The following is a 23,412-nucleotide window of genomic DNA, read 5'->3' on the forward strand; positions in this document are numbered from 1 at the left end:
TCACCTGAGATGTAGACAAAGAGAGCAAAGAGAGGAGCGGGAGAGAGAGGGAGAAAGCTGAGAGTCGGGCCCGACTTGAGAGGCTGCGGACACACAGGGGTCATTGTTGCATTCAATTTGTGTGTGTGCGCGTGTGCGCGCGCGCTCGCATCGGATGCCGCTTCCCATCAGGCCACGCTTTAACGGTTTATCTCACGGCCCGAGCGCGGACAAATCGGTCATCACGCGCGCGCACAGAGCATAAAGATTGGCGTAAACGCGGGATGTTTGTTTTGGGAGGTATCGTCGATGTGGTTCGTGCTCGAGGGTATGGTGGTGGAGGGTGTTTCAAGAAGGTATGTGAACCCATGTTCACACCTGTTCCCGCATCATTCCCAGAGCAGAAGACTGAAAGATTTCTACAGATCAATTAGGCACCTAAAACTGAAAAAAGCACCTAAAACTGAAAAGTTCAACGTGAACTTGAGATTTCTGAGCCATAAACCATCAAGTCGTTAATGAGGAGATGTTTTCTTACTTATGTTAGGTGCTTATGGCTTCTGATGAAAATATACTGTATGATAACATAATGAAATATCTTAAAGCAACACAACAGGCTTGAGCTCAGCACGTTAGACCTAATTAGCGTTAATTGCGCGGGGACATTAGACAACAAGCATAAACTATCGTGATAACAATTTCTGTGCTCTTCTCCTCTCATAAATTGGAGGTTCTGTCTGCTGAAGAGTCAGATTTTAGAGCTACATTTCCTCCATCAAACTGGACATCTAAAATCGGAGCCAAGCTTTGCAATTCACGGGTGATTTTTCTTTCTTTTTGTTTTTATTTTCTTTCTTTCTTTCACTTTTTTTTCTGGACCGTGACCACATGGAGCAATAACTCTCCCCTTGATTGTTTATTTGTTTGATACGTGTTAACACGTCCAACAAAGCCGGCCTTCTCCTGCCTCTAAATGGCCGCACTGTCGAGTCATTTAAGCCACTCCGAGGTAAAACTCTCACCTCTTCACTGTTGGAAATGTTGCAGCGATGGACAGACGCGCATTAACGTGGCCGCACTGCCGTCCAGTCAGAAAGCAGCGGGATAATTAGAGGGCCAATCAGGGCGCCGCGTGGCGCCGAAGGGGGCGGGGCTGGCTGTGTGCTGGAATGCTGTCTCTTTGGGAATGTTTTCCAGTTTCAATCACTTTTTTTTTCTTTTTCTTTTTTTTTTTCTCCCAGTTAGTCTCACAAGGCGCTCTTTAAGCTCCGCTGTTGCCACACAGAGCAGCCATTCATCGGCTCTGCAGCCAGCCACACACACTCCCATGCTGAACCACTGGACATCTAAATTGGTAAGTTATGTAATTTTATAATGCAACGTTTCTGACATAAATGAAAATATTTCATATCGACATTTATGCGCCATGCATTTTCACCTATTGTCACTTACACGTCAAATTAGCCGTCATTTCGCTTTTAGATTTCGTTTAAAATTGAAATGTTATTTTCTGGTTGCGGTATTTTCGGATTTCTTATTGGCCAGAGATGCAGCTTTTTGTAGATGCTGTTTGTCCGTTTCATTTTTTATTATTTTTCCCTCTCTGGACAAATAGGTTCAGGTTTGGGTTCAAAGCTAAAGTTACAAGTAATTTCATTTGTGGACTGTTTCAGTTCTGAACTGTTCCGTTGTTTGTCTCATTTTTTAGATATAGCCGCTGTTTTCTGCAAAGGAGCCAACGGTTGAAAAGGATTTGGCACTTCTTGCCCATCAATATGGCTTTTCCTGAGAAGCGTCAACAATAAGCGTTGGACACTTGAGACATTTTTCTAAACGATATAAATAATAAATCACATAGTTCTGGACTCTCTAGAATATAATACTGTATACGAGTGTTTTCTTGTCAGTTGGAGTAATTATAAAGAAAAAAAAATGTCCGGTGAGGAGCACAGCCTGTCCGAGGCGGAGCTGAGTCCCGGTGGGTCAGACGACGGTAACTCACTCTCACCGACTCAATCCGGAGCGCCGCCCGGCCAGGACTCACCTCTGAGCGGGCCGCCGCAGCAGCTCACCGCGCTCTGTGTGGCGGATGGCAGCGGTGAGGATGGAGGCAGAACGGGGGCCAAGTCGGAGGAAGAGGACGATCGGTTCCCGATCGGCATCAGGGAGGCGGTGAGCCAGGTGCTGGACGGATATGACTGGACGCTTGTGCCCATGCCGGTGCGCGTAAACAACGGCAACAAAACTAAACCCCACGTGAAGAGGCCCATGAATGCCTTCATGGTGTGGGCGCAAGCAGCAAGGAGAAAACTGGCCGACCAGTACCCCCACCTGCACAACGCGGAGCTAAGCAAGACCCTGGGCAAACTGTGGAGGTTTGTATCAGAGTGGCGCATTCACTGTGTTCGTGCGTAATGGACGTGTCGGGGTGATTAAATGTAATATATATATATATATATATAATAATGATAATAATTATTTTCTCAAATTGGATTCTGAGAAAAATATTTCAACTTCAGAGATCCAGTTCAAAGTTAAAGTCCAAATTTAAGCGAGCCAATGGCGAATTATTGCTGTTTTTGCGCACAACATTTAAAGCATTAGAATTGATCATTTTCAAATAAATAACATGGAACTGCTTTCATGCTTACAATGAAAACCTATAGAACTCTCCGTGCCTTTTCTCTTTGTCCAGGCTGTTGAACGAGAACGACAAGAGGCCATTCATTGAGGAGGCAGAGAGGCTGAGGAAACAGCACAAGAAAGACTATCCGGAGTACAAGTACCAGCCCCGGAGACGCAAAAACGGCAAACTGATGCCTTCTAGTGAGTCTGATAGCCAAGGAGAAGGAGAGGCCAGCCACTCCCAGTCGCACTACAAGACCTTACACCTGGACCACAATGGCGGGGCTGGGTCTCCCCTGGGTGACCTGCACCACCACCATCATCATCACCATCCTGCTGGTGGGTACATCTTTGGTTCTGTGTCATGACACCTCAACAAATTTGTTTTCATGTCTCAAAGAGATATTTGGTGGGAGAAAAATTAAATATGTGGGATCCACTCTTTATTTCGAAACATGAGTCATTAAAAGGAGACATGAGAACGTACAAGATGTCAAAGTTCACAACGTTACTCTTTCTTCTTTCTCTTTTAGGTCAGGGTCACAGCCCACCCACACCCCCCACCACCCCAAAGACAGAGCTCCAGTCTGGGAAACTGTCAGATGCCAAGAGGGAGGGGGGAGCAGGAGCGGCTGGAGGATCAGGGGGGTCCAGGGGAGCCCTCGGGGTGGGAGCTGAAGGGGTGTCTGTTGGCCCGTCATCATCGACAGCTAAACCCCACATTGACTTTGGCACCATGGACATCGGCGAGATCAGCCATGAGGTGATGTCCAACATCGAACCGTTTGACGTCAACGAGTTTGACCAGTACCTTCCTCCAAACGGCCACCCTCAGAGCGGCGCCGGGGCCCCCTCTGCAGGTTCCTCTGCCTCCTCTTATGCCTATGCCCTGGCTGCTGCGAGCGGGCACTCGGCCTGGCTCTCCAAACAGCAGCAGCAGCCTCAGGCCTCTCCATCCTCCTCCGATCCCTCCAAGGCTCAGATCAAGAGTGAGTCTGCGTCAGGTAGCCACTACGCTGAGGCCTCATCCTCTCCCTCCTCGGGCACCCATGTCACCTACGCCCCACTCAGTCTCCCTCACTATGGCTCTGCTTTCCCCTCGCTGGCCTCTAGGGCTCAGTTTGAGTACGGAGAGCACCAGGCCCCCGGGGCGTACTATGCCCACTCCAGCCAAGCTCCAGGGCTGTATTCAGCCTTCTCATACATGGGCCCTACACAGAGGCCTCTGTACACTACCATAGGAGACCCGTCCAGCGTGGCCCCTTCACACAGCCCCACACATTGGGAGCAGCCTGTTTACACCACACTCACAAGACCTTGAGGCAGACCAGCTGAGCAGAGGGAAATATGGGAAGTGTGTGAGTGCATCTCTGTATCTGTGTGTGTGCAAATATGAGAGCGTGTGATTGTGTATATGTGTGTATATGCATGTGTGTCTGTGCCATATTAGAGATTTTTACTTTTTTAGCCAATATAATGCAAGATGCATCCATGGGACCTAACACAATTATAAAGAAGCCACAAACTCACACAGAATAAAGTGAGAGTCATGGGCCCACAGCCAATCAAAAACATGAAAACCCTAACAAATGTGTGCCATCATGAATTTATGAGTTGGCGTATACAGCAGGTGTGATGGAAGAGACACTGGGAGTGGACAAATGTTGAACTGATGAGTGACTCTGATAACATCCAGAGGTGACGGGTTTAGCCTGACATAATCAGATTCTATTAACCAAACTAAAGGATTATTTGATGTTTTTTGTGTTATTTTATATGATTAGTAAGTTTATTGTCAATGTTGATATGCTAGGGGGTAACTTTATTGTGACTGATTTGATATTACACATGTACATCTGCACCACTGCTTTGGGAAAAAGTATGTTTTCTTTCACTTCAGATGTTACCTGGGGTTGTTTTTCATGGCCAGAAAAGGATAGCTGCAACTCTTTTTTTTTCTGTAGATAACACAGCCTGCATCTCTGTCCTTCCTTTACACCACCTTCACTGAACTAAACAATTAAGCATTTAAGGGGAAAAATAGGAAAAAGAGAGGGAAAGAGAGCTCTTAAAGATGTATTTTAACATGTCAGTCAGTCATGGACATTTACCTCAACTCTGTTTGTTTTGTTGTGATAGCAAAGGAGAAGTACAACCCCAGACTCCTGATCAATGAAGGCTGATCCCAGCGCAGTAAACCCCCACTTTAATTTACTTTTTTGCTTTTTAAGTGCCGAGCAGTTTTCTGATTTACCTTTGATTTATCAAGTAACTGACTTAAAAATCTATAATTACAAAGTCTCAACCAAATCTCTTGAGATAATTGTCCAACTCCTGGTCCTACTTAAGGATTAGAATCACATGCACAAACACTGTGCGTGGAGGCCAAAATCATGCCTTTATCTTTAGAGTTGCACGTTGCATTCAAATCCTCCTCTTTGTCTATACCAATGTGAACTTCACCTTCTTTACGTGACGCAATGTTTTTCCATTTTATACTGACCCTTTTTGCCATATAGATGTTTTGATGTAAGTGATAACGCATTGTGTGTCCCCTCTTTGCTTCTTCCATTTTGTATAATTCTGGATAGTTTTGTAAAGTGTTTGCGACACATTCACTTGAGTATTTCTGCTTCCTTACAAGAAAGGCGATGTTGAAATATTATTGTTGTCATCTATTAAATCAATTTATTTATAATAAAAAAAAACACACGAGATCCTGTGTGACACTTATTCACTGCAGCGGGAACGGTGCAGAAATAAGACACGGAGCAGTGAGCAAGTGAAGGGTGACAAAAAATAAATAAATAATTAAAAACATGGTGCTGACGTGTGAACTGTAATAACAACACAATCAGAGCCCCACCAGCCTAAGCTGTTTAGTGTGTTTGTGTGTGTGGTGTGGGCTAAAATTGACTACTAATTCCCCACATTTAATCGGCTGGGGACTGCGTGTTACTGCGAGAGACAAAGAGAGTCTTTCACTCAGGGAGAGGGACAGAAAGAGAGAGAAGGGGAGGGTGTAAAGAGCCAGAGGCAAAGCCAATTTCAGCTTGGTAACTAGTGTACACTTGGACTTTTGTACATGGCTTTCCTCCAACTCTGCCCTCTCCACCTGAGGCCCCCTCCCTATCTTCCACATTCAGCTGCAGTTTGAACCCATGCGGATGGCGTCCAAACTTGTAAATGTCAAGTTCATTATCGGCATTGTGTTTGAGGGTGATGCAAACAGTGTTCAAGAAGTTGCATCCATGTAAACTGCCAATAACTCCAGGTTGGAAGAAGAAAAAAGTCAGTTTGGTGAACATAGGTGCAGAAAAGATCGTTAAAACTGTTAAAAAAAAGGATAAAATTGGTCATTTAATGTGAATGTGTTACATTTACATAAACTATAGAAATCCCATATAAGCAAAACAGTTACTTAGCTTAGTTTATTTTAAAAGTAGCCAGTTATTCATGGGATATATATGCAAACACTACGCATTAAAAAGTTCTGTATACTGGACAATGTTCATCAGCAAGACACCATTGATATAGACAAAAGACTGAAGTTCTAACATATCAATGAATATATTACAATAAAAATGAATATCAATAAAAAAGACGTGCGACTACCCGAAAACTAATAGTTTCAAAACTCAAATAACTGAAAAACCAGTAGAATGTCACACTTTACCAAAATTGTTTCTTCTTTCAACAGTTAACAAAGCAAAAAAAATGTCAAACAAGTCATTTAATCACATGAAAGTGGTAGTCTGTGAACCAGTTTTTCAATTTGATGTAGTTCACAGTTCACAACACTGCAAGCAAACAAGGATAGTGGCAGACCCAAAATTTGACCAAAGATTGGGTGCTGAACCTGATTTAGAGAGAAAAGGCAAATTGGAAGGAAACAAGTTCATTTTCTTGAGTAAAACCTTCAATAATCTTATTTTGAAATGACAAACGGGGCCATTTTGGAGCACTTAAGATGCTAACAACTTCTGAAAGAATGGTGTATATAAATGTTTTCATTTTTATGGAAAAAAAGTTTAGCAGTTGGGCTACATCTTCTTTAGCTCGATGCCCATAAGTTTACGTGTCTGTGTTTCATTTGTCCAGTTTTTCACAACAGACATGTGAAAAAGAAAGTTCACCCTATTTCAATTATAAGGTTTTACGTTTCAGGACATCACTTAAAAGAAAACATCTGGTCCTCACCAGGTCTTAAGATTTGGTAAATACAACCTCGGATGAACAACAACACATGACATATTAGACCGTCTCATTATTTAAAATGCAGAAGCAGTGTGTGATAAATTAAGAACACTCCATGATTCAGCAGCTTGTAGAACCACCTTTGTATAATGTTATCAGTCTCTCAGATCATTATGGAGGAATTTTGGCCCACCTTTTTTCACATCATTGCTTCAGTTTACTGAGGTTTGCAGGCATTTGTTTATGCACAACTCTCCTAATATATCTCCATAGCATTTCAATCAGGTTAGGTCTGAACTTTGACTGAAATAGCAACACGCTGATTTGAAATAGCAACACGCTGATTTGTTTCTATTTTGGCCATTTTGCTGCAGATCTTCTCTTGTGCTTCTGATATTTGCCTTGTTGTATGACCTAGTTTAAGCCAAGCTTTAGCTGTCAGACAGATGTCCTCACATTTGGCTCCTAGAATACTTACAGAGAAGTTCATGGTTGACTCAATGACTGAAGAGCCCAGGTCCTGTGGCTGCAAAACAAGCCCAAATCATCACAACTCCACAGCCATGCTTGATAGTTAGCATGAGGTCTTTGTGCCGATATGCTGTGTTTGGTTTTCACCAAATGTGGTGTATTATGGTCAGACTTCTCCAATTTGGTCTCATCTGCACAGAGGACATTGTTCCAAAATGATTGTGGTTTGTACAGAGGTGCATTACTTTGAGTATTACATAGTCTGACCTCGGGTTGAACTTACTGGGACTCACATCTGTGAAGACTGAAAACTGAAAATATTGCACCTCTAAAATATCTTTCTCAGTGTAGAACGATGAACTCCAAATTGTTTGGAAATGGCATAACAATCATTCCGATATTGATGAGCAGCAATAATTGCCTCTCAAAGATCATTGCTTATGTCTTTCCTCCTTGGTATTGTGTTACTTACACCTGAAAGCTCCAGTCCAGCAAACTGACAACATTTATGCTTTTATAGAGGTGTTCACACTTAGTCAAATTAGTCTTAGATAAATTAGTCAAGGCATATTTGATTAGCTGCACCTGGCTGCTGCTTACTCTCTTCATTTCTTCATTTCTGTGGAAGCAGCAGGGGCATCTTTCACACACTGGCTTTGCATTTTTAATCAGTTGCTTCTTCTTTTTTTTTTCTATAACAATGATTTTGTTGATAATGTCATGTGTTGCTGTTCATCTGCAGCTGTAGTTATCTCATTTTAAGACCCAATAAGAATTGTCTAATTTTTTTATTTATCTTTTGATATTATATTCAAAAAGTCATGATTAGGGTGTAGTTTCCTATAATTGTGTGGCCAAATGTGACAAGTTTCCGTTTTTGTTCAAGTAAAAATTAGATACCAGATCATTTGGCTCTTTTATTTTATGAAAGTTTTTGCATAGCCCATACAAAGTAAAAAATGGTCAAATATTGCGCAACAAGCAGAAGTTCTTAAAATGAACACACAGGAATGGAGAAACAGGGAAATTCAGCGTTTATGAAGCCAATATGTGAAGGAAAAACAATATGAGTTCTCATTGGTGTTCCCAACCAGACATTACTTCACTTTCCTCTGTGAGAGTTTTAACTTGGGTCACTTCAATACATAACTAACAAAGAGAAATTGGTAGTATTCAAGCTGTTCAAGCTTGAAATGTGGGCAAGGAAATTTAATACATGAGAATAAAAGTCTCCCACTCACAATTAACCTAACATGAATGTTTTTGGACAGTGGGGGGAAGCCTGAGTACCTGGAGAGAACCCACGCATACACGGGGAGAACATGCAAACTCAAGAAATAAATTGCTGAACAAATAATTTTCATCAGTTTGATGTGGTCCAATCCTCTCTCATTCCATTATAACTGACTCAAGGGTTATGAAGTACTACAGACCTCAAAAGAGGCAGGGTGAAGAGGGACAGAGTGGTGTTGAGTGGGTCTGAAATGATCCACTTGACCAGAGGTGTGTATTATAATATAAAAGGGAGCTGCTGTACTGTCTGTCTGTGCTATTTTGACCAAAGCGTGTTACAGACATTTCATAAAGGTCTTGGTGAATTGTGTCAGCTCATGAAGGAAGGATGAAGAAAATGGCATTACGTGTCATATTCGATGAAAAACTCCAGCCCTTATGATGGCGATGCTGCGCCTTGCTATTGAGAGAAGAAGAAGAAAAAAAGGCGGAGACATTTGACGTCACAGCCGGGGCGCCAAATCTGCGGCAGACGGATATAAACAGTGTGGTTTAGAGTTCTTTCACTGTCCAAATAGGTAATAATAGATCTTTTTTTAAGATTAACATTGTGTATGTAACTCCGGTCTTATCTGGCAAGCGACATAACTATAAGTTTAAACATACAATATCTTTAAACTAGCATACGGCGTTTAGCTGACAGTAAGTTAGTTTACAGCAACATTTCAGTACAACAGTAGTGACCCTAACCTGCATCATCTGTGTGTGTGTGTGTGTAGAACGCGATAGAATTACACAGTAACATATTATAGTAGATAAGTGTTTCTTTTCCCTTCAGCCAGCATTCATGGACCTCGGCCCGTTTGAAGCTGATAACTCGGTCAGCTGCCGGCTGGTCTCTCAGATCCCTGCCGTCTGCAGGACGGAGGATTGCTGTCTGGGTATTGACGAGGCGGGCAGAGGGCCTGTGCTGGGTATGTTAGTTTATGCCTATGCGTTTAGATCTGTAGGAAAAGTCTATCTTCACAGTTCTATTAAATTGCCATGTACTATACACACTCACAGCGCTTTCGTTTGTGATTCAGGGCCCATGGTGTATGGGATATGTTTCTGTCCAGTTTCCAAAAAGGAGGAGCTGAAGGACTTGAAAGTAGCAGGTAATCAGTGTTGCCAGATTTTGTGACAGAAGTTAACCAGGTCTACACTTACAAGCCCAAACCAGGCAACTGGGTTCCATCCATCCATTTTCTATACCTGCTTAATCCAACTCGGGTATCGTGAGGGGGGGGCTAGAGCCTATCCTCGCTGTCATTGGACAAGAGGCAGGGAACACCCTGGATGGGATCACAGGGCCACACAGAGACAAATGAGACACACAACCAGCCACGCTCACACTCACTCCTAAAGTGAATTTAGAGTAACCAATTAATCTGGGGAGTCGGGCAGTCGGAGGAAGCCGTAGAACCCAGAGAGAACCCACACATACACGGGGAGTTCAACTGGGTTCTTAAAAATTCTTTTAAAGAAAGACACACACCTGACTGTCAGCTGTGTGTGGGGAAGGAGATGGGGATGTGGACGGGTTTGTGGCATAATCTGCTATACAGGAGGACAAATGTGTTTTTGTAAACCGGCAAAATGGTTATTTAGAAGAAGCCTAAATAAGCCCAAAAGACTGCAGCCAGTGACTGCAGAAATTTAGCAAATATAGAAGAAAACAAGCCCTAAGTTGCTTATAAGTGTGTGTTAAAATGAATACCTCTCCCAATAATTTGTCACTGTCTTGTTAGATTCAAAGACCCTATCAGAGGCAGAAAGAGAGAACCTTTTCCAAAAACTAGATGAAGCCAAAGGTTACGTGGGCTGGGCCTTGCAGATTCTCTCACCCAACACCATCTCTACCAGCATGTTACGAAGGTAACGCATGTCGACTCACATGTGGAGGCACGTGACATTAATTCACAAACGCTGACATAAAATTTTGATTTCCTTCAAGGACAAAATACAACCTCAATGCCCTATCACACGACACAGCCATTGGTCTAATACAGTATGCCTTGGATAGTGGAGTTCAGCTCAAAGAGGTTTGTCAGCAAACTATTTTCATGTAAATGTTCGCATCTTTCCACTGAGCCTATATGGACTAACTGTGCTTCAGCGTAGCCCTTTCCATGCAAACTGAGCACTCTGAATATGTTATTTGGGAGCAACACACCTTGGTATTACCTCAATTATTTGGTGTTTAGATACTTTTTCTGTCAGATGTCATATTTCGGTTTATCTCTTTAGAGGTTTGGACACAGTCATAGATTCTTTTAATTCAGACTTGCAGCTGGCACGGACTCTTTTATCCATTTGTCATCTTTTGTAATCCTTTTGTCCCCCTCTGCAGGTTTATGTAGACACAGTCGGCCCAGCAGAGAAGTATGAGGGCAAACTCTCTCAGCTGTTCCCGGGTATTGAGGTGACTGTCAGACCAAAAGCTGACTCCCTCTTCCCCATCGTCAGCGCGGCCAGTATCTGTGCAAAGGTTAGCAATCGGCCACAAACTGGGTCTTTGTCTTATTCTCCCACAAATACCTCCTGAACCTTCATTGAACGAAGACGATCCCACGATAGTTGGTGCCTGACGAAGCTCATGTGTGACGGGTTTAGCGTTTTTGGACTCGGGTAACCGCGGATATTCAGGCAAAGTAAAGTAGTTTTAAATACTTTTTAGTTTGCTGCAGGGATGAAGATCCTAATTTGATTTTCTAAAGTGACACAAAGTTTGATATGTATGTTTTGGACTAAAAATGTAGTTTTTAAGTTTAGTTTCTGGGGTAAATAAGCAGTCAGTCAAGTCTTACACTTTGCAGTCAGATTAAGGACTGCAAAGTGTAAGACTGTGCAATATTTACCCTGATATGAGTTTTAGTGTTAATATAATAAATGCATTCTCACAGGATTACTGAAAGAGGTTCAAGTGAAGATGAAAATAACTATTTTTGGATGGACAGATAGATGCTTTTTTTTTTTTTTTTTGATTATTGGGGTAATTTTGTAGGTGAAAACAAACCTGTTACTAAAATGTCACGTAGCACCGTTACTGCTGCTGCCCTCTATTTCACCGTAAGACTTGCACAACTCTCAGCAGTGGTGGGAGAGTCCTCAGATTCCAGTTCTGAGAAGAAAAGGACTAACTAACATTAACTCAATCAGTATGAGTAACTACGTGCACGAGGAGAGCCGGGCGAGCAGCCAGGGTCGAGGGCTCAGTTTCCGCTCTTACAAGTAAACTGACTCATCTCCACAGACCTTTGGGTTTGTCTTAGCAACCAGATATTTCTACACGAGCAAGTTGCTCACCAGCAACTATCTCTGTTTTTAAATCAAGAAAAATCTCTGTTTCTCAAAGTTTTGAAGAGGAGATGTCATATCAGGCACAACTACTCCAAAAGTTTTTGTTTTTCTGTTTTTAAGCTGGCCCTAACAAGGCTTCAGGTATTTCTGTAGTCATCCTCCCTTTTGCCATATCTGCTTGCTTTAATTTCCTTGTTCAGGCCTTCCTTGCTTATTGTTTACACCCACAGTCGGAAACACGAGGCTTTCTGATGCTATTTGCCGGTTTTCAGGTCGCCAGGGATCGTGTCGTGAAAGGCTGGAACTTTGCAGAAGACGTGGGCGAAGTGGATGCAGATTATGGCTCAGGATACCCAAATGGTAATAACAGTCCCCATATGTCACGGTCTTTATTAACGTCTTTAAATAAACTGCAAATTACAATTATTACACCAACAATGGGTGTTTCTTTTTTCTTATTTTGTATCTCCTGTAAAACTGCTCGGAGATAACCGGAACACTGAGCCCTGCCCTTTGTCTGTCTTTTTAGACCCCAAGACTAAAGCGTGGCTGCTGAAGTACCTGGACCCCGTGTTCGGTTACCCGCAGTTTGTTCGATTTAGCTGGAGCACTGCCCAAACCCTGATGGACAGCAAGGCGGTGACTGTCCACTGGTAAACAAGTCTTCAGACTTTATTTTCCCCTGGGATGAATTGCAAGAAGAGGTTGATTAAAGAACGGTAGAATAAGACATTTTGAAATTCAGCAGTACTGTCTCACCCACAGTATCTACCCATGGTCATTCTGCACTGTAGTTGTCAAGGTTTTGGAATTTTCTTCAGGCATCAAAATGTTTTTTTCCCCCCCAACATCATGGAAGAAAATCTATACAAGTGCGTTACAGTACTGCTTCAGTGTGCGTGTTAGTCTGTAGACAAGAATACTCCCATTTGTTAGTGGGTAACCACAATCTAGTTGATTTACAGGTCACACTTAATGTCTGTTGAAATTATTTGACCTTAGGAGATGAGTTCTAACCGCTGTGTGAAAAACACACTCGTTAACTCTGTCCTCAGGGATGATGATGAAGAGGATGGTGAGAAGGCAGCGCAGCGGCAGAACAACAGGTCTATGTTGTCCTACTTCGGTGGATCAGCTGGAGGTCATGACCAAAGTCCCACCCACCAGACGCACCGTTTCTTCACTGAACGGAGGCTGAAGAGTCTCGACACACTCTGAAGATGCATAAGCCCGTAGTGGGATTTTTGTCTTTATTTGTGTCTGTTTTTATACGAAAAAACTAATGTTTAAAACTTGAGCCCGTGTTTAAAAGTCTTGGCAGTTCTTCCACAAAAGAAGGAGAGCATTGCACATAGTATTGCAGTCTTTTATTCAAACACTGCCCTCTAGTGGCAACATGTCACTGTCACAAGATTTGCAGGAACCACTATTATAGGTCCTCAACATAACAGTACTGCTGTCTAACAGGAACAAAACATTCAGCACAGTGCGACAACTGCTGTAAAGCCACATATTTCACAGTGTAAAGTCATAAACTGCCCAAATAAATTGCACATAATTACAGTTTGTCAGTTTTTAAAAAAACATACTTAATATTGACGAGAAATTACACTTCCATCACATTGCATCCGAGTTAAATAAAATGTCTTCTGTAAAATTGAGTCCTGTCTTTCTTTTCCATGTTATTTTCCTGGCACTGATTGACAGTATGGTCAAAAACATTCCCAGCTGTAAGCACTTCTTCTGTGTCCTTTTGTGTAGTGAATTATTCGAGAATGATAGGTGTTAACAGCATAGCACAAAATCAACAGCATTCATAGGGCTGTCATTCGTGTCTGTGTCTTGCACAATGCGAGTCTATCTGAAATGTTAGAAGTGAAAATAAATTGGCTGTTGATATTTGCGACAACAGTAAATTTAGAATATTTCATGCAGATGCAGCCCCAGTCTGCATGCTGTTCAAACACATTTTTACCCACTGAAACAGAGTAACGAGTTGACAGTACTGAGAACAGGCTAAACTCATTTCTCCACTTCCACTCACTGACTCAGAGGCCCAAATTCCACTCTGCAAAAGTCAACATAGAACAATGCCAATACCAGAGCTATATTTTAATGCTCTTGCATGTTTTTTTACATACCTTTTTCTTTTTTTTGGTTCCCAAATGTTACATTTGGTCTCAAAACAGGCCTCCTCAAAGGAATGTGGTCCTCATGACGTGCATTCTGGAAAAATTTAAGTGTTTCCAGATCATACAAAGTGTTGTGATTGCATTGAACCCAAAATTGTCTTTTTTTGTTGTAACGACTCAGAGTCATTACAATATCTTCCATTGCTGATATAGAATGACCAGAATTGATATCTATATCACCAAAAGTAAGCCGTCCTTTCAGTTTATCTCTTCAGTTTTACTTGTTACATTTTTAGACTGACAGCAGATATGTGGTGAAAGGAGGATGAGGTTTGAGGATATTACTGCATATTTTTCCCTCTTTTAGATATCATACTTTCATCTGTATCAGTCCAACAAAGCCCATTAATGTTAGCGCTCTCGTGTCCCCTGAGGGCTTCGCCCTCGTCTGACTCGTCGAGCTCCAGATTAGAACTTGAAGACACTTCACACGAGATAAAACACATATCACATTTTGCTACAAGAAAACAAAATAGAGTTGGCTCTCAGAGTCAGCTCCCACTATTTCATCACAGAAACAGATCTTTGTCAAGACTTGGCCACATGATAAGTGCTATTGACAAAAGGCATATTCATCAGTCCACCGTTGTTAGTCCCTGTTAGGTTTTTGCCTGGACTCCTGGATCTTCTTCCCACAGTTCATAGCCAAAGTGGAGACGGCAAACGAGGACAGGATCATGATCGAGGTCCCTACAAAGTGAGACGAGGCTCCTCTGGGGGCCACTCGCAGGGCTTTCCTGGATAAGTTCATTCCGTCCAGGGTTGCGTTGGCAGTCAGGGTCTGTGCTGCAGGCTCCATGGTCGTGGATAGTACCTGGATGTCAGATAACTGAAGACGAAGCTGGTATCCAGAGATCCGTATGTGCTGCAGCCTCAGCAGAAGGTGTCTGGATCTCTCTGTACCGACTGACACGTTTAAGATCTGGATTGGTTATGTCCTGTCTGAGTCCTTTCTCAATCTGTTCTTGTACGCCCATTTATTACCTTCCCAGGCTTATCTTCTTACTTCTCTAAGAAGCCTGGGTTCCTAGTACGTCAATGGGATTAAAAATAGTTAGCTCGTACTTGCTGTAGTTTAAGGTGGTGGTCTAATTCGGCTTAAGACTGCCTAATGTAATGCTATTAGATCACCCTGTCCTTATGAATGAACCGAGTTATTCGTGGCACAGAAGTTTGCAAACTTTCCACTGTTAACCTCAGTGAGGAGGGGTTTCAAGTAATGAAGATTTTATAACTGCTTGGAAGCATGTAGTCTGCCAAATGCATAAACATAATAAGCACAGAAATGGTTCAAATTTTCCTCTTGATGGTCATCGTTATCAATAAATCTTGAGCCTGCCTCAGACAGGCCTCATTCTGCATCATGACGGGTATTGCTCAAAATCATAGTAATTGAAAAGAAATATCCCAGTGTCAGCAGACAAAAAGGATCAGAATACATACCAGGTAATGCAGTCCTTTTATCTCTATCTCCATGTTGGTGCATGGAGAGTAATGAAAACATTGAAGGCAAACCTTGTATGGTGTGGATGTGCTCGTCTAAAACAAAAAAAAATCTGATACTGACACTCTGGCAGCTAGTTTATATTTTCACTGGTTACCAGCTGAAACTTATATTCAGAGAGCTGCCAGCATGAGTCTCTGTGGACTATCGCCAAGAGCTTGACGAACTTCAAACGTTCTCTCTGCTTGTCAGGAAACTACAGGATCTGTTCCCATTCATCTAGTCTAAATATCCTCAAAGCTCACATATTTTTCACTGCGTTGCAAACTGCAAATACCTCTGCAAAAATAAAAAGTAACCCCCGACTGAAGCTGACCTAAGAATTATGGGACGTGACACGAATTCAGACATCTTAAGTTGTCAATTATACTTAAACGCCACAATTTACATTTAATACGTGCTTTAGACGGTCAGATAAAACAAATCTGAATACTTCACTTCGAGTTTGGCAGATTGAACACTTTTTAACAGACACTTCATGAAATATGCAGCACAAACAGAAAAATGATTTGTTGAGGACAACAGATGCTGTAGTTATTCATGAGTTATTCAAATGTTTTCTATAGATATACTTTGAGACTGACTGTTAACCTTTATTATTTTGATATTATTTAACCTTATTTTGAATAACACATGTAGTCAGTCATGTATTGTTGATTTTTTGATATTTTTTTTTAGTTACACCTGGTATGAATGTTACAAACATGTGTTGATATATTAAGACCTGAAGTAATGAAACAAGATTAGCTCCTTGTCATGACCCAGGTTACATCGGGGCAGAAGGTTTCTAATCCCAGAGGTTGTGACTCATAGTCCCAGTTTCTTCTCCTGAATCGTCTGGAGTTCTGCTAATTGGATTGCACTTGTTCTTTCCTCAACACTGGCACAGAGAGCTTGAGTTTGCTAACCCAGACCATCCGAACTCTCTTATCTAAAGTATGCCATTGTCTGTGTGAGTGACATTTCAAGGATTTCTTATTAAACTACAGAACCGGCCACTTGGCATTTCATCTTGGCTCCACCCAGCTGGCAGATTAAATGATAATTCAGCAGATAAGTCGCCATTTAATTTTTTTAAAATTAATATTTACATGGCCATCATGAAGAGTTTGCTGAATGTCACTTACTGCATTATACTCCAAACTTGTATTCCCACAGCACTCGGATTAAATCGAGCTTTGTCATCTGTGGATCAGCATAGATGCTGCTGTACCTCAGATTTAGTTTAAATGTTTTCTGCCGAGCTGTCCCAAGAGCCCTGACATTCTGCTTGGCCTATGAAACGTGGTGGATTGGTATAGATGTGGTGGAGTCGCTGATCCTGCCCACATGGTGTCCCTATTGCCCCAAGATTGTAATTCAGACATTATTTCACCCGTTTAAGTGGAGGAGTGTGTTTACTGCTTTCTCCTCTCTACACTGGTCTCTCAGAAGGGTTGGCATTCTGCAGGTTTCATATAAGCTCTTCAATAGGGCCAGTATAGTATGTTCCTGGTGCCTAAAATGCAGTATAGCCTATTAAAGAGTGTATAGAAGGTGTCACTGTGATTTCACACTCCTCCTATGCCGTTTGTTGCTTCCATGTTATCTGTATTGTTTTGAGGGGAGAGCTGTATTTCCTGCATTCAGAACAAAATCTTACTTTCATAAAAGTTCATATTTAGCTAATTAAGTATTTTAATGGGCAGCATAGTGTCTTGACTTTTTATGAGCTATGACTGATTGTGAAAGCACAAATGCAGTGTTTGATTACACAGAATTAATGACATCATGAAGTAAACTAGAAACGACCCCAGTTAAAAACAACAGTCGCTGTTCCACGACCAGTGTGACTATAGGACGATGTGAAACACAAGGGGGTCAGCTAGAATAGAATAGAATAGAATAGAATAGAATAGAATAGAATAGAATAGAATAGAATAGAATAGAAATACTTTATTTTCCCAAACTGGGAAATTTCTTTGCAGTAGCAGCATTTACACCCGAGATGATGAAATAAACATAGAAAGCACAACAAAACTAGATAAATAAAAAAGCACCTACTATTAAGTAGTAGTATAAATAAAAGTATTAATTCAACCTTTAAAATAGTAATTACAAAATAAGATTCAAATAAAAAACTATCGTATTACATATATACAGCAAAATGTGCAGTTGTGCAGTATTAAAGTGTACCAATAACAGTTATTGAACAGATGTACGAATAAGCAATATGTTTAACAGATAAAAATATATCTAAAGTGTATATAGAGAAAGAATGACCAGTGCTTTCAGCTTTTATCATACAGTGTGATGGCATGTGGCGGGAATGATTTCCTGCATCTGTCCCTTCGACAGCGGAGCTGAAGCAGCCTGTGTGAGAAGGTGCTTTGCTGTCTGACCACGGTGTGATGGAGGGGGTGCTGTTTATTATCCGTAACGGACAACAGCTTATTCAGTGTCCTCCTCTCCACCGCGGTCTCAAAAGATTCCAACCTGAGACCAAGTGCAGAGGCAGCTTTCTTAATGATTTTGTCCAGTCTGTTAGTGTCGCTGGCTCTGATGCTGCTGCCACAACACACAGCAGCAAAGAAAATGGCGCCGGCAACAACACTCTGATAATTATCTCCAACAACTTGCTGCACACGTTGAAGGATCTCAGCGTCCTCAGGAAATAGAGTCTGCTCATCCCCTTCTTGCACACAGCCTCAGTATTAGATACCCAGTCGTGTCTATTTCCGATCACCACTCCCAGGTATTTGTAGTCCTCCACCTCCTCCACCACCTCCCCCCTGATCCTTAGTGGTTGTGAAGGCGTCTTCTTCCTCCTGAAGTTGATCACCATCTCTCCGGTCTTGTTGACGTTCTGCCTCAGGTAATTATGTTCAGACCACTCCACAAAGTGTCCTGTACTCCCCTTCTCTTATACACCCGACAACAGCTGAGTCATCAGAAAACCTCTGTAGGTGACATGACTCGGGTATATAAGGTAAAGAGAAAGGGAGAAAGCACAGTTCCCTGTGGAGCTCCTGTGTCACTGACCACCACATCAGACAGGACACTACCCAGACGGGACTAAAGTTCAGACTGAGAGAAAACACCCGCACCAAGTTGCACTTTGATCCATAAATCAATTGCAAATAACATTTTATTTTGATCCATAAATGTCAAACCATAAAGGTCAAGACTTTGGGCTGTTTTACAGAGTGAGTGAAAAACAACAATGACCTCCAGATGGCACCAGAGGAAAGGTAAACTAACAAGGACATTGGATTTTACAAAACTTTGGAATGAAGCTGCGTGCAGTGATCTGTGAGGGGGGTAGGGTTTGTCTGATATTTCATTTAAGTGTCCAAATGCCTTTTCTAAAGTTACTTTATAATCGCACGAGTTGCCTAAAACACAGTACGGAAACGAAAACACAAGATGATGCAAAAGGAAAACAACAGTTGGTTCAGGATTTAACCATTTAACCCGTAACCAGTTCACAGCTCTACTGCATCCACGGTATGGAAGAAGCATTGAAACTATGAACTTCTTCAGTGGTTGTTGCTACTAGCAACAAAATGTTCGGTGCTGACTGACTGCCCTGGTTAAGAGTATACGGAACTAGAAGAACTCAGTGAAGAAGTCTCAAACATTATTCCTTACTCTTGAACCTCTTCACTCTCTATCTTTGTGGGTTTATGTAGTTATGATTCACCCCTGAGACAACTGATCGCATTGTGTTTTATTTAGAGAGGTTCTTCTTTACAGACAAGGCTTTTTAGCACAGCTGTAGTCTCTGACCCACTTTCTTGACAGACATGGCTAGGAATGAGGAGGTGGGATCTTACGGAATGGCCTGAAGGAAATACATCTGCGGGGCATGGAGACACAAGAGAAACGAGTGATTGTTGTAGAGAAGGAAGACAACTGGAGGAGATGAAGAGATTAAAACAGATGAAAGAGGGGCACATCCTAAAAGACGTGGCTTATCAAGTCCTGGTATTGCCTCATATATGGATTATTATACAGTAGAATACAGTATTTTATAGTGTGGTAAAACAAAAGGAAACTATTTTTTGAGAGTTATGGTGTAGACGTTTTAATGGGTAGACATTTTGTCATTGCAGGAAAATCATGGCTGTGATTTCTATAATTTGTAATGACTAAATTACATCCGTTTTACCAGTTTCTTGCTCCTTGTCCTCTCAGTGGATCTAAGACTTATCATTTATTTATTATTTCACCTGTTCTTGACCCAATTCAGAGTGCATATGTACAATATGTATAATGTATTTAAATCATTTGACCTATGTTCTATATTTCTGTAGTGTAGCTTTTCAGGCTTCATTTTGATCATTTATTTAACTGCATAACATCCCCTCCCACCTGCTGGTTTTACAGTTATACTTATCAAAAGTAACATAGAATTGTTTTCTCTTTTTTAAAATGAATATTTGATATGAATTCACAATAATAATATTACTTAGCTAACAAGGCTTTATTGGGGTGTCAATGTCATCATACAATGTTGCTAGTGGCTTTTATGGTGCGCAGCGTTCCTCTTTCTGTGGGTTCCAGTCTACAGGAAGGCAGTGTGAAAGTTATCTCCAATAACTTTATACGTCGCATGGTAGGTTAGTAGATAACATTCAGGAAGCTAAAGTTTGTCTGAGCTATTTCATTAGCATCAAATGATGCAACGTGGATAGAATTTTAATGGTATTACCTCTGGTAAAAGTACTTGTAGGAAAGACATTCCATGTTTCCTCACTACTTGATGACGTTACAAAACTACATTTTTTATATTCAGTTGTCTTTTCTGCTTAAAGTGTCCTGAGGTTACTTATACACGTTTAAAAGTTAAATAAAATTTAACTGATCTAAATGAAATCCCAGCAAAAGACTACCAAGTTCCCCGAAAGGTTAGTTAAAAAAGAAAAAAAGAAATCCTGGAGATGGATATAAAAAATTCTAGGCAGTGTCATGACCCAACAAGATAACAAATCTGTCCACAATTTTTTGAGTTCTCCTGCATAAAAATAGACCGAACAATGGAACCGTACTGACAACACAACCTTTTTGTCGAGTGTAATTACCGACGATCCTCACAACGATCCCCATCAACACTTGAACAAACGTTCAAAGAGCCTCAGAAAGGCCAGTTCAGTGCTGTTCAATTTGAAGTAGTTTCTTTCAAACTTCATTGTTAGTTATTCGTGAACTAATGAATAACAGAGCATGCTGTCGCTGTGATATGTTGGTCATCATTTCCCAAACCTTCTCAAAGGTTTTCTTCATTCATTGTAGGGCTGAACAAGGCTAAAATACACTCATTGTTGGGGTGGATTTAAACATGCTTTTAGTGTGGAAACAGGGCATTGGAGGGTTTTTTCTTTTTTTTTTACTGCTTCTGTTGTTTGCTCGGATAAAACTGCTTATATTAAAAGCATATTGCATGATGTAGGGCTAAACTGCTCAATTAGTTCAAAAGGCTCTTAAAGTGTTTTTTATTAGCAATAAGGCTAATGAGAACAGTGTAATTAACATAAAATTATAAAGTGCAATAGCCAGTTAATCACGACTGTCGCCAAAAATGTCAAAGGTTCATTGGTTTCCAAACGTGAAATCTCAGTGTTTCAGGGTGTGCTTCTTTTTCAGTTTTTTTGCTCTTGAATTCTAGATGAGCTAATGTATTTTTCATGAAATAGAAAATGGCACACTTTGTTGATTCTTGTAATTTTGTATTTTCCTGGTTGTCTCGTTCCTATGAGTTTAGTCTGTTTAGTTTAGTCTTGCCATTTCCTGTTGTCCTCAGATAGGAGTGGAACTCAGGAGGGATCCTGTCAGTTAGCAGTTCCACTCCTATCGCCCGTGTTAATTCCCTTCAGCTGTAGAATATCACTAATCACTCTCTCCACAGTATTTAGTCCCCAAGTTCCTGTCAGTCTTTGTCAGATCCTCAGTGTGTCGCCGTCTTTGCTGTCTCTATGCCCATGTTTTTCCTTCCGAGTTTTGTACCGTTTAGTTTTGTTATTTCTCTTAGGTGTTTTCTAGTTCTTTAGTTTCGTGTTTTTCCAGCGTTGCTGTGATTTTTATTTATATTACAATAAACCCTTTCGAGTTTCCGTCTGGCTGCAGTCCCGTGTCTGCATCTGGGTCCTCCTCCTTCGTCTCCATCGCCTAAAACCGTGACAGCTTTCAACGTTTGGCATGTTTTGTATGTTCTATTGAAAACTAAATATTGGTATCAGAGATCTTCAGATCATTGCATTCTATCTTTATTTACATTTTACACAGCATCGCAACTTATTTGTAATTGGTTTAATTCAAAGCTTTGACCTTCCTTTAACCCAACAAACAAAATCATTTTACATCAGGCTTTTTGGCCATATTTCATTGAACTGACTGATGTCACAGTTTGCATCTGTGCATACACACACACACACACACACACACAGATGGGAGGTACTTGCTATGAAGAGATGCGAGCTGACGTGGCTCTTATGGGACAGAGTAACCAGAACGGTAAATGGGATCGAACAAGCGGCAGGCATATTTCAAAAATACCAGCCATGCCAAGTTTTGGGCTGCAGAGAGCTGACCCTGTGTGACCTTCCCTCGGGCATCCCCTTGAAAAAGGATGACATCATTTCTTTAAGAGCTTTTGCACACGACAGTAGCAGAAGGTTTTGCCAGTTAAAACTATGTCTTGAACAAGCTCTACACTGCCACGTCCTCCCCAAATCTCACAGCTCCTAATGAACAAAAAGATGTAAAATTCATGCCCCTTCATTCATTATTTAATATTAATAAGAAACAGCAAGATAAGCTAAATGCGGTGGATGAGTCAGACCAACTGGTAACTGGGTCACTCTGCAAAACACAATATTTCACCTGCTGACAATCTGATGACCTGTTTTGGTCTTGCTGGGTTTGTTTTTTTTTTTCCCAGAAGCTCAGCATAAGATCAGTGTGGGGCTGTTGAAGTCTTGTGCATGAATTCAAGTTAATCTGTAGAAACTGTAGTGCGTTCCTGCAGATTCCCTGAGCATAGTCTTTGGCAAGAGTTGTAAACTGTTTGTAGAAAAAAAAAAAGAACAGCAGAGAAGAACAATTTCTGTTATTCTGAAAGCAAAATGTTTTCCTGTGCTTGCTTTAGAAAAGATTTCAGTTGTTTTTCAATGGGTGATAAGTCTATACTCCTCTATTTGGTTTAATACTGTTAAATTTAGCTTATTTGCATATCCATTAAGTATTGAATATGCTGGGGAGGTAGAAACCCACATTTAAGCAAACATATCAGTAATTATGTTATATTAGATTAGATTCAACTATGTTGTCATTGCATATGTCACAGGCACAGGCAACGAAATACAGATTGCATCCAAGCAGAAGTGCATAAGCAGTAGTTGTAGTATAATAGGATATATATAAAAGTGCAAGTATGCATAGCGGACTATAAGTATAACGTAAGTTTAATCATACAGTATGTACAGTGGTGCAGATTATTACAGGGGAATATGCAGTATATACAACAGACAGTGGCGAATGTATTACAATATGTTCAGAATGTACTGCAGTGTACAGTAGTTGGATATTTATTATCTACAGTGGTGCAATTAGATGTGATTAAAGTACAGAAAAAGTCCAGTGATAGCAGTACAGTACTGAACCTAATGGCAATGGAGTATAGGCGGTACAGTCCTGTGTGTGTGTGTGCGTGTGTGTGTGTGTGTGTGTGTGTGTGTGTGTGTGTGTGTGTGTGGTGATGAAAAGGGAAAGGGTCACCGGGAGGCAGAGTTCAGCAGGTAAATGCTGTCCCTGAACCTGGTGTTCTTAGTCCGGAGGCTCCTGTGGCGCCTCCCAGAGGGCAGTGGGGCAAAACAGTGTGTGAGGTGGGTG

The 23,412-nt window shown here is 41.3% G+C and overlaps 3 protein-coding genes across 3 annotated transcripts in view; 2 read left to right on the forward strand and 1 right to left on the reverse strand.

Moving 5' to 3' along the window:
• Positions 1-1,224: 1,224 nt before the first annotated feature.
• Positions 1,225-5,424, forward strand: LOC140304654 (transcription factor Sox-10-like). Its single transcript, XM_072383378.1, has 4 exons — positions 1,225-1,333; positions 1,688-2,354; positions 2,675-2,943; positions 3,138-5,424. Exons 2-4 carry the CDS (start codon positions 1,912-1,914, stop codon positions 3,923-3,925), a joined length of 1,500 nt encoding a protein of 499 aa, XP_072239479.1. The 5' UTR covers positions 1,225-1,333; positions 1,688-1,911; the 3' UTR covers positions 3,926-5,424.
• Positions 5,425-8,990: 3,566 nt separating this feature from the next.
• On the forward strand, positions 8,991-13,418 carry rnaseh2a (ribonuclease H2, subunit A). The gene is made up of 9 exons (XM_072383863.1): positions 8,991-9,083; positions 9,344-9,479; positions 9,591-9,662; positions 10,296-10,422; positions 10,502-10,589; positions 10,898-11,035; positions 12,120-12,207; positions 12,377-12,500; positions 12,903-13,418. The coding sequence occupies exons 2-9, from the start codon at positions 9,353-9,355 to the stop codon at positions 13,063-13,065; spliced, it is 927 nt and encodes a 308-aa protein (XP_072239964.1). The 5' UTR covers positions 8,991-9,083; positions 9,344-9,352; the 3' UTR covers positions 13,066-13,418.
• Positions 13,419-18,806: 5,388 nt separating this feature from the next.
• Positions 18,807-23,412, reverse strand: part of LOC140304667 (uncharacterized) — a 285,825-nt gene continuing 281,219 nt past the window's right edge. Inside the window, exon 9 of the mRNA XM_072383399.1 lies at positions 18,807-18,822. The gene's annotated coding sequence lies outside the window, so the exon portion shown is untranslated. The remainder of the gene's footprint in view (positions 18,823-23,412) is intronic.

The sequence above is a fragment of the Leuresthes tenuis genome, unplaced genomic scaffold (assembly GCF_036924035.1).
Source record: "Leuresthes tenuis unplaced genomic scaffold, fLeuTen1.0.hap1 SCAF_4, whole genome shotgun sequence".
Classification (NCBI taxonomy): domain Eukaryota; kingdom Metazoa; phylum Chordata; class Actinopteri; order Atheriniformes; family Atherinopsidae; genus Leuresthes; species Leuresthes tenuis.